The sequence below is a fragment of the Brachycentrus maculatus genome, unplaced genomic scaffold, assembly GCF_059751285.1.
Source record: "Brachycentrus maculatus isolate JH-2025_06_01 unplaced genomic scaffold, ASM5975128v1 h1tg000331l, whole genome shotgun sequence".
Lineage (NCBI taxonomy): Eukaryota > Metazoa > Arthropoda > Insecta > Trichoptera > Brachycentridae > Brachycentrus > Brachycentrus maculatus.
Window position 1 is genome coordinate 66644 of NW_028281080.1, and position 12503 is coordinate 79146.

The 12503-nt window shown below is 32.1% G+C and overlaps 1 protein-coding gene across 1 annotated transcript in view; it reads right to left on the bottom strand.

Annotated features, from left to right (window-relative positions):
• Positions 1-11526: 11526 nt before the first annotated feature.
• 5-HT2B (5-hydroxytryptamine receptor 2B) overlaps positions 11527-12503 on the bottom strand; it is a 145945-nt gene continuing 144968 nt past the window's right edge. Inside the window, exon 7 of the mRNA XM_088268818.1 lies at positions 11527-11679. Coding sequence (XP_088124944.1) covers positions 11527-11679 — 153 coding nt within the window. The remainder of the gene's footprint in view (positions 11680-12503) is intronic.

A 12503-nucleotide genomic window follows, 5' to 3' on the forward strand; every position in this document is an offset into this window, starting at 1 on the left:
TTTAACATTTATTTTACTATAAATACTTATGGTTTTTTATAACGTCTATTCAAATTTAATTATTTACAATTTGTTCATAAATATGTTATTTTTACAAAATACAGTCTATTTTATACATTTTAATATATTAGCGTAAAATTCCCCTTAAATTAATTGACATTATCTAAGCATTTTACAGTATTCTAAACATATTTACATAGAACATATAATTTCATCTAATTTAAATATATTCCTTCCTTATTTCACTATTCGCACATCTATCATACATCGTTTTGTTACACATTCTTCTGAGAGATCGCATTTCGACTGCATTCAGTCGAAAATAAGGAAGGAATGCAAAGCTGAGATAAGCATTATCGATAAAATTAAGAAAGGTGTGTTGAGATGGTTTGGACATGTAGAACGAATGAGTGAGGAAAGAATGGTAAAACAAATTTATGAGGCGAATGTTAGAGGGAAAAGAAGCAGAGGAAGACCGAGAAAAACATGGCACGATCAGGTATGCCAAATACTTGAAAGTGGTCAGGTTAGGAGTCGTAACAATCGGCGGGTATGTATGAGGAGATGCATGAACGTGGAAGAGGCGAAGAATGTTTGCAAGGACAGAGTGGTGTGGCGCTCTATTCTCTCTGCCTACCCCTGCGGGGAAGCGGCGTGATGGTTAGTTAGTTTTTTTTTTTTTTAATATATTTATGAACATATAACGTTGTCATATAGGAGAAAGTGACCAAGTGCTTTTTTTTACAAAAACGTGATCATTGACCATTTGATATCTTACTAGCTTACCCTGAAAAAATTCCCAAAGGATTTTAACCTTGGAATTATAATATATTGACTTGTTAAAAATGACTAACTGCATCGTTGTTTATTTTCTTGCCAAGCAAAAGTGACTTAAATGGCCCTCCTGAACCATTTACGTTTTGTTAGTTGTCACTTTCTCCTGTACGACTACGATATGTTGAAATGTAACATATACATTACATAACTAAAAATATGAAGATTAAAAGTATACTCAAAAATATATTGTATAGTGCCCAGAAAATTACACTGAACAGTTTACTTAAAATAAAACTGATAATTGTACTGAAAAAATACTGAAAGCAAATTGAGAATTAAAGTAAACACTTAACTGAAAATTATACTGAAAAGTTTATTGAAATTTATACAAAAAAACGTTCGATCAAGAAATGCACATAATTATATATTTTATTTGGTAATAACCATTAATTTACTTTTATATTTCCGAAATAATTGAAAATATTATTTGCAATTATTAATTTACGAAACAAATAAAAGGTTTAGAAAACACAAAATACGATTTTAATTATCAAAAGTAAAATGTAAATTTATGAATTGATTCGGCAGTCACATTGTGGTAATCTAACTGGAAAGTATAAGAAACGGTTGATAAAAAAAGATGAAACGCACAACGAATTCAAATACTTTTGGTGAAACATATCAATCACAATTTAGAAAAATTTAAATTCATTAAAATCAAATCATTTGGTACTTTATGGCCACCCTGTAGAAAAAAAGTTATTTGATGAAATCGTTTGAAATTTAATAGTCTTTCACTTTTGATTATAACAAAATTTGAATCGTCGGTATCAAATGACGTTATATTATTTTTCATGGTCCATTGAGAATTTAATCAAATCCGATTCAATGGTACCTATAACGATAATCCCTGCAGGGTTATCGCTTCAAAGGAATAAATTCAAATAACAATAAAAGCTAACGTGATTTCTGTCATCAAACCTTTAAAGGGAAATGGAAAATTCGTTGAATTCAACCTACCCCCTTCATATTAAGGGTGTCTGAACTTGGAAAGAAGTATCTATCATTACTAATCTATCATTTTTATATGAAAAAAGATGGAAGTCTGAGCATCCTGGGCTTTTACCTGACATTTGGATGGCTGATCGCTCTACCTATTATTAAGACAGACGCCGTGGCGTAGTTAGGTAGTCGCTCGACTGCAAAACTGGCGTCGCGGGTTCGTTTCGATAAATAAATTCAAGAAAGATTTATTTTCAATTGGTCTGGGTGTTTGCGATGCATTTTCACATTTACGTAGACGTAAAGGATAAGAAAGTTGAAAATTGAAAATAAATATTTTATTTCCTTAATTTTTTTCTTTATCTTAAATTCTTTTGCATTTCAAAGCATAAATTCAAATGGATTTTTTTTTAATAAAAATATAAAAATGAATACAAAAAAGATCCCAGAAAAGCATGGCCTGTGTGTGGATATACAAAATAATATAGTCATAGTACAGGGTATAAGGGTATAGGTTTCTAAGTAGAATTAGTTAATACAAAATACAAAAAACTTAATACAAAATACAAAAAAAATACTTGACTCTCAGAAAACATTTTTTTTAATAAAATTAAAAACTTAAAAACATAAAAAAGATAAAAAAGTAAAAAGCTAGCGATCATGTGCTACAAGAAAAATGAGCTTAAATCTGTCTTTTCTATAAATAATCTAAGCAAATTTTTAAATTTACACGAACTTAGGGAATTAACATCTAACAAATAGTCTTTGTGGAATAAGTTTAATAGTTTTGCAGCTTTGAAAAATTGAATCGACAGTTACTGTGTGGTAATATCTATTTATTTTAAATTTGGGTTTACTTGGTAAATACCACTATTAAATATTTAATTGTGGTATTTATCAAGAAAAACTAAAATTAAAAATAAAGTTTTTATGATTGTAGACATATAGTTTTTATGATTTTAAAACGAACATGTTTTCTATGATAAAAATGGGAAAAGCAAAATTAGTGCCTGAAATATTTATAATATGAATTCAATATTGAAAATATAATTTAAGATCTTACGAGAGATTCGAAAGTCAATTAAAATTTTCAAAGTTTCTTTTGTAAGTAGAATGTCATTCTTGAATATTGAGATAACAAAATATTGTAAAATAGCAGCTTTATACTGAAGTAATAATGACATCATTTTCCCGCCTCTTAAAATGGTCAATAAATTGCGTATATTTAAAATATTAAGTTTTATTAATCAGGTTTTAATTGAATTTTTATTGGGTTGTAAATAATAAATCCTTTCAATGTCTCGGAAATTCTTGGGAAAAATAAAAAATAAAAAAAGCTTTGTTAGCAATATGACAATGACTAAGGCTTACACGCTATTGTCTATGTTTCCACTGATTAAAAAAAAAAAGAAAAAAAAAAGAAGAAGAAAAAAAAAGAAACTGTTCCTACCCCATTCGTCTGTCAACGTCCCAAGGACAAAACTGTAAATTTTAGAATTAGCTTCACATACGGTATTTGAAAATGATGAAAAATGTGACACGTATTTTGATGCATTTTGCATCATTTTAAAACACTTTATACGATATCCGTAAACTATAATATAAGATTAAATGCCTCACATTCTTCTTTATCTATGTTGAGATGTCCATAAAAAAATTAAAGTGGAGATTTGCAACAAATCCAGATTTGCGAACAAGTATTTGAACACACTCAATGTTGTTTAATAAATGATGTTTAAAATTGACACGGAATGCATCGAAACACGTGTTACATTAGTTTTAAGAAAAAGTGGTATTTGCCGAGTAAAATTTCAAATAAAGAAAAGCGTTTTGTTCGGGTTATTCCGCCGATGACAGTCTCTGTCAAAAAGTCTGATATTTGAAATGTAGTCTACCTTGAGCAGCCATTTTGTATTATATCTGTTATCTGTCAGTTTATTTCTTGGAGCGGACAGGAACAATGTTAATTAACGTCGAAATTTACATTAAATAACAACCCGTCAAAAGTCGAGCAAGCGTTACGTGATGCGCATTTGTCAGATCGTAACGAAGTCCCCCTTGTTGCCAATTTCCAGCTAATAGGGGAGTGCTCTCAGAATTCGCGTTTTTACTCGAAGAGTGTGCGTTTGGAAAAAGGAGCAGAGGAAGACCGAGAAAAACTTGGCACGATCAAGTATGCCAAATACTTGAAAATGGTCAGGTTAGGAGGCGAAACAATCGGTGGGTATGTATGAGGAGATGCATGAACGTGGAAGAGACGAAGAATGTTTGCAAGGACAGAGTGGTGTGGCATTCTATTCTCTCTGCCTACCCCTGTAGAGAAGCGGCGTGATGGTTAGTTAGTTAGTAAGTGTGCGCTTTTACTTTGAGATTGTGAGCGTTTACTTTTAAAGTGTGCGCTTTTACTTGAAGAGTGTGCGCTTTTACTTTAAAAGTGTGCGCTTTTACCCTAAGAATACGCGCTTTGCTCTAAAAATGGGCGCATCAACTCTATGAATGGTAACGATTTTTAGTTGAGCGCGTAAGATCCCAACATCGATTTTCAAACTAAATCCATCTGATGTCATCGTTTTGTGTGCACACATTTCTTTTTCAAAAATCAAATGTGGCCAGACCATTAAGATGGTATTAAAGTTTCACTTATTAAATACCACTATTTCTTTTAATCTATTGCGACACGTGTTTCGAAATATTCTGCATCATTTTCAAACACCACAAATGTCAAATAGTGGTATTTACCGAGTAAAGCATAAATTAAAAATGGAATACATTTAAACACCGTCAAAAAAATAAATGAAATATATAAAAATATTATAATAATTTATAAATGCATAGATATTACCACAATGTGACTTATTTCAAGTTTCTATATCGTAGTCATACAGGAGAAAGTGACCAACTGCAGTTTTTACAAAAACGTGATTATTAACTATTTGACATCTTACTACCTTAATACTGCCCTGAAAAAAATCCCAGAGCGATTTTAAACTTGGAAGTATAATATTTTGACTTGTTAAAAATGACTAACTGCATTGATGTTTATTTTCTTTACAAGCAAAAGTGACCAAGTGACAGTTGGACATTATTGCTTGTTGTAACAATTTTCAACACCATGAAGTTAGTTTAAGTTCTGTATGAAACATCTGACATTTAAATGTTTCTAGAGAAACAAAGTGACTAAATTCGAAGTCAAATGGCCAGTAGAGGTAAATTATTGATGAAAATGTGTAAAAATCAAGAAAGAGTGATCCATATAATGTACATGATTTTAAGATTTGACGATAAATTAGATCTCAAATCTTGTTCTAACCCTTATCCGCACCTAATGGTGCATAGGGCACTGCATTGTACTGATGAAGTGTTATCTTGATCGTTAATAACATGAAGGCAAGGTGATCACTCCTGCGCTTAAGGGACCAGTCCAGGGTAATATAAAATAAATATTATAGTGTAAAATCACTTATATTTATTTTCAACCCCCCCTGGGAATCGAACCCGGGACTTCCAGCACGGTAGCTAAACACGCTTACCATTACACCAAGGAGGCATACACAGATCTCAAATCACTTGCCAAAATCATGACAAAAAACCCGATAAGATTGAAGACAGCGAAATTGTTTCATGGCTGCAAATTAAATGCTTGCGATATGAGTACACTAGACCAGGAAAAAATATGTATTAGTATTCGTATAACGAAGATTTTAAAATCCTGTCAGTATTTGGGTTAAGATTTTCAGTAAATTTTCCTCCATTAAATTATTTACACAAAGAAGAACTAGGAAAAAGAAGAAAGATTTGCTGGTGATACTGGTGCAATTCCACAGGAATAGTATGGGTGGCACAGATCACTTTATCTTAATATTAAAGAAGACAGAGCACCAAAATCTAACTGAGATTCCGAATCTGAGTCAGAATAATAGTTCTTTACTTTTTGTATATTCAATAAAAAAAAGTTATGTTATTTAAAAAAATATATCATGTAACCACCTAGTTTATTTTCCAAAAAAAAGTTTCTTTCTTAATATAAATTAATAAAATAAAATGCTTTGAATTAAACTTTTGTATCTGTAACTAATGTTTCCAATCTCATTCTAAGAATCAAAAGTGACTATCTGCATTTTTTCCTAGATTTTTGCCAGGAAAAAGTGACCAACTGCTTTAAGTAATTTTAAAAACTTTAGGATGAAAATTTTCTTAAATATTATTTACTCATTTTAATATTAGCAAACATCTCTTTTCACACAAAAATAATCACAATCGTGAATACATTATTTCTTTGTTTTTAATTGATGACAAAAGTGTAAAAACGGTTAAATGGCCCTCCTGAACATTTTACGTTTTGTCAGTTGGTCACTTTCTCCTGTACGACTACGACATTTAAATGAGATATGTGTCAGGAACATCACAGTGCAAAAGATGAAACAGATTGCTCACTCGTTTCAACAACGTCATATATAAAAAAACTTGATTTTTCAGGAGATCGTTTTTAAAGTTTAAGAATATAATGACATGTATTAAAAATAAATATCAAGCCATTTTTTGAACTTTTTACTGTGCAACAGATCTTTTTAGGTAAAACCTGAAGGTTTTTTCTCCATTTGAAAAATATTAAGGATATTTAAAATAATAGTTAAACAATACCTTTTGTTCAAAATGCAAAAAACAACACTTTCTGTCCTGTAGCGGGTGAATATTAATGTCGCTTTTGGTGGGATATAGTACATTTTCTGGGCATTCCGAAAACATGCACAACTGAAAATTGACTTTTTTTATTTTATTTATGTCGTTCTTGATACGGACAGTGACTTCCATAATTATAGTTGAATGAGTCAAAGTCCAAAAGCTTTGAGTTTCAAAGAAAGTGCAGGCTTAAATATGCAACATTGGACTGGCATAATTAAGCTTTTGAGGGGTATAATCTATGATCCTTCGGGACCCCGGGTGTAAGCTGGATTCCCTTCCACACATGACTCTTGGGAAGTCCAGTCGTAGTTGAAGTACGTAAATGAATGTACATATATACTCACACCTACATCACGGCTGTCCAAACTCAAAACACAGTATGGGACATTTTTTTGTAGTTCATTTTTTTGCATTTTTGGACTAAGTAGAACCTACTAAGTCCAAAAATGCATAAAAAACCTTCTACAAAAAATGTCCCTTACTGTGTTTTGAGTTTGGACAGCCGATCATTTCGATCGTAAAATTTCGTTCATTAAATTAACGTGGAATTGAAGCGATAATACTTCAAATCTTTGTTCACAAATACGGGTTTTGTCCACTTAGGAGTTATTAATATTGATATCTTAATAAAGATGAAGAAGACTTTATAATTCTGGGTATTTACAGAGCTTACGACCTATCTTAGGCTGCATAAGATGGCATGTGTGTGGGTATAAATTAAATTGTATACCTTCACACAGGCCATGCCTTTGTGGGATATTTTTTTGTGTTAATACTCGTATAATAGTATACTTTGTACTTATACTATAAAAACTTACTAATATATGATTTAATTATATTATATACAAATAAAATAGTTTCTACTTAATAAAAGATTTCCTAATCCCACCATATATGTCTCTGGTGAATTCTCGCATACTGTGTTGCGATTTTGATCAATGTATTTAAATAAAAAGAGTAGTGTGGTTATAAAATCATGGGTAGGATTGGTGAATATTACACGTGTGTAAAGTGATAACTTAAACCAACCAATGGCGGTTGTAAGTCGCGTAAATGCCCAGATTTCCATATTTTTCTACATCTTTGTTGAGATGTCAAAAATAATATACTAGATTATTGAGTAAAAAAAATTGTCCGCCTCCGTAGTGTAATGGTCAGCACGCTCGGCTACCGTTCTGGAGGTCCCGGGTTCGATTCCCAGGGGCGGTTAAATATATTAAAGATTTTTTCACTCTTATGTTTATTCAATATTACCCTAGACTGGTACCTGAAGCGGAGGTCTGCTCACTTTTCCTTCACGTGTTAACGATCAAGATAACACTGTGTTTATATGATGCAGTGCCCTATGCACCATTGGGGTACGGATAAGGGTTTAAAGAAAAAAATTGTACTTGTTATACATATCGCTCACTCCTTTCAACAACGTCATATATAAAAAATCGTCAATTTTCAGTTATGCATGTTTTTGGTATGCCCAAAAAATGTACTACATCCCAGCAAAAGCGGCATATTTTTAACTTAATATTTACCCGCTACAGAGCAGAGTGTTGTTTTTGCATTTTTTTTTAATTTACCAAGTATTTTTTAAATGGAGAAAAAACATTCAGGTTTTACCTAAAAAGATGTGTTGCACAGTAAAAATTTCAATAAGAAGCTTGATATTTATTTTTAATACATTGTATTATATTTTTACACTTCAAAAACGATCTTCTGAAAAATAAAGTTTTTTGATATATGACTTTGTTCAAAGGAGTGAGCGGTATTTTATATTATATCGTAATATAAACAAATGAGAGAGTTTTTGCTTTATAAGAGCTTTCCTCGTCCCACAATAGATGTCTCTAGTGAACCCTCGCATACTTTGTTTCGAGTTTGATCAATATATCTAGAAGTTCCAAGAATTTGAGTAGTGTGGTTTTCAATCATGGGTAGAATGGATAAATATCACGATGTGTGATTATCAGCTTATAAATTAAAATAAAAAATCACAAGACTATCGGTAATATTCTTATTGAAATCTGTAGAGAACTAAGGGAGATATGAAGGTTTGAACTCTAGATACTTTAATAAAACGAAAAATGTGCATTCGCATACGTCATCAAATTTTCGTCATACAACGTTTTATGACGTCATATGGTTATTCTCTGTGGCTGTTATAGTAGTAGTATGGATTGTTTGTTTACCACTACACTACCATTTGTGTTATACAAATATGAGCGGAGGGGGTTGCGGAAGGGTGGACCATAGACATCAACAAATAGAGGTGCCAATAATTTAGCATTGACACCAACATTAAAATTAATCCATCGTTTTTGTGACGTCATTCATTGCCAATTTACGAAAATAATGGTTTTTCGAAGGTGAATTTTCCAAAAGAAAATGATGAATGAAAATATTAATTATATCGGCTGTTATAAACACTTCACTAGTCTTATACAACCCTTTATAGGTTTATTATGTTAAATTAGATATTTCTCCCGTCTGACAAAGATCCATTGGTGAATGTTACGCGTGATGTCAAAAATAGTATATTGTGTTGTTAAATGCAACAAAAAAAAATATATAAAAAATCCTATACGTAAAATTGTAACAATGCATGCTTCACCGGGATTAAAATAATGGAGTCCTTTGTCTCATGAAAGGATAAATGGATCTCGCCTTAGCAATGTAATCATAATTAAGATAAGTTCTTCGTTCTTGTCTCGGACAGGAGGCGTCCGGGTCCACACGCACGACTGTTCGGCGGAGAAAAGATGGTGTGACGTCATTTTCTAGATCAAAGCGATTCTTTCCCGCGAAAGTAATTTCGGTTTGGAAAAAAAACCGGTTAGTGCCACCTCCTCCGCAGCAGTAACCCACTTAAATGATTGCGATCTCGTCCTCACGAATTTTCATTTCCTCTTATTTTTATTCTTTCTATTAGGGGCTTCTCAACATTTGGGAGTGTCAAAAAATGTCTTGTGAATAAGGTGTTTTCTGTTGTTGCAAAGACTATATTCTCTCTGCCTTACTCTGCATAGAAACGGCGTGATGATTGTCATTTGGGGGTGTTAAAAAATATATATTTATAGTTAAATGTATCTTTGTTTTAAAATCACTATTACTATTTTATTATAACTTAATTATAATGTCTACCGGTTTCGAAGATAACCGCTTCGCTTTATCAAGGCTGATAAAGTCTTGATAAATAAACGGTTAGCTTCGAAACCGCTAGACATTATAATTAAGTTATAAAAAAATATTTAAAGTGATTTTAAAACAAAGTTACATTAAAATTATAAAATGGAAAATCACAAAGTTAGTGTTTCAAATAAAAATTATATTGTATTTATAGACTTTGCGTTTAATTTGTAGAGCTCCATATTAATTTATATATTAAATGTTAAAATAAAATACTGATCTTTAGAGTCTACTAAAATGTATTTTATTTAAAAAAAAAAAACATTAAAATAAAATGTATGAATTGTTTCAACTTGTTATGGCATTTTCTAACTAATTTCATAAGTTTGATGTATGAATAAATTTAAAAGTAAGAATATTTTAATTGCCATACTTAAAGAATTATTTTTGTTTCATTACAAACGCATTTTTTTTCTAATAATGAAATTTGAGGCTAAAAACAAGCATATACACAAAATATATGTAGTTGAATGATTTTAACATCATAAAATTGATGTCTAGGTTACCCATATTTAGTTTTAGTCAAAATTAAGTTGTCTTATATATAATTTGTTCTGCGATGTTTGAATTGAAAAATAAAATACAAGTGCAACTATTTTCTTCACTGATTTTGTAAAATCATATTTAAATAGCCCTCAATATTTAAATAGCCTCAAAAAATCTTTGGAAAAATAAATCCTTTGGATCCTTTGGTTTAGGAACCACTGACACAGGTATTAAGGGAAGAGTAATATGTGGTAAAAAATGAAAAATCCTTCCAAATTTCTGTGATTTTCAAAGTACACAGATAAAATCTTTTCATTATTTATTTGACTGAGAATTTTTTAAAGCATTATTTTCAAATATTCTAAGGAGACAAATTTCGAAAGATGCGACCAATAATAAAGATTATGTTTACTCACTTATTTAAATAAGTGTTACTCGTATGTATAAAATAAAGGTAGAATGGTGAATATTCCACGTGCTACCAGCCTATGATAGGTAATAGGCCCTGTAAATTCCCAGAATTCCACATTCTTCTTCATCTCTGTCGAGATGTCAAAAAAATTTGAAAAATAACGGCTAATAACAAAGATTTGTAAACTGACTCCTAAAAACGAGGGGAGGCTTATAAAAATAAACAAAAAAACATAGATTTGTAAGTATAAGGACTCACTCTTAATGTTGTCAAAAATTGTGTAGGCCTTGTGACCTGTTTTTAGGCGGGTATAACCTCCTGCGATGTCGATTCCCAGCTGTCAATCTATCTCTTTGGTGGTCTGCTTTGGGGTTGGCCGTACAATGCAATATGTTAAAGTCTGTGTGGTTCCATTCTCCTCGCACGAGCATACCATCATCTTCGGTGATTTCCCCACCTAACGACATCTTCGATCTAGCATATTTCTTAATATGTGTAATCTTTTGCACTTTTCATTTTTGGATCAAACGTCTTCAATAATAGACCAGTAATTTTATAAAATACATTCTCCCATTTACAGATTCTTCTTCTTCTTCTTGGTTCAGGCCTTGTGGCCTGTTTCTAAGAGGGATTAGCTTCGTGCCAATCCATCTCTTTAGTAGTCTACCTTGGGTTGCCGTGCAATGCAATATTTTACGGTCTAGATAGTTTCATTCTCCTAACAAGCACGTACCATCATCTTTTTCGTTGCCTTCCCACCTAACGACATCTTCCATCCCGCATATTTCTAAATAAGAATAACCTTTTGCACTTCCCACTTTGTTAATTGACAAGACTGTCCATTTTCGAGTTCATTGTTCACCAGTTCAAAGCACCACTGACGTAGTCTGCAAGACCTGGCTCCTGGTTGGGGGGCAGGTCGATGCCATGTCTCAGAGGGCAAAGGGCATGGAAGTCGGTCCATGCCTGGGACCGTGCTGCAACCGCTATCTGTTGGTGGGAACCCACCTGGCCCTTCGGCAGTACCTGCAGAGAAGGACCTTCCTGAAGGCCTCGCGGAAGACCTTGTTGAAGATGGTGTAGAAGATAGGGTTCACCATGGAGCTGGCGTAGCCTAGCCACGTCACGAAGTCGAACACCTGAAATGGAACTAGAATTAGTAAAAGAAACCTAAAATTAAGCGTTAGTAAAAGGGGTAACTAAAATTATAAGGGTGTCTGCTCTCTTTATGAAGGTCTCTACCTACTTAAAAACAAACTAATCACAACCATAAATGGTGCCGAAAACTCTCATGTGGAAAATAGTGTCAGTTGAAGGAAATGTATATAATTTCCGAAATTATAGTAATGTGGTTGTCAATCATGGGTAGAATGGTGAAAGTAATCATATTATTTTTTGACTTCTCATCAAAGATGAAGAAGAATATTAAGGTCTGGGCATTAACGGGGCTGACGACCGTCATAGGCTGGTTTTTAAGTGATCACTTTATACACGTGTAACATTCACCAATTCTACCCATTTTGAAAACCACACTACACAAATTCTTGGAAGCTCTATATATATATATATATATATATGAACCAATTTTAAAACATTATTCTTGAATCACTAGAACTTCATTAGAAACATCTTTTGATTAGATGAAAATAAGCTTTTTATTGAGCAGAAACTCTTTTATTAGTATGTGAGGTCCGAATCCTGGATTATAATCACACACAAGAGAAACGCCAGAAAATATCATTTTCATTTTTATTATTTAAGCTTACAATTTGACCAGATAATTTATTCACAACATTTTGAGTGTATCCAAATACTTGTTCACAAAATCTGGATTATCTCCAATTGCAGGAGTTATTTTCAATGAAAATAACTTCTGTAATTGGAGAAAACCCAGATTTTGTGAACAAGTATTTGGACCCACTCAAAATGTTGTGAATGAAGTAATCACTTAACCAGCCTATGA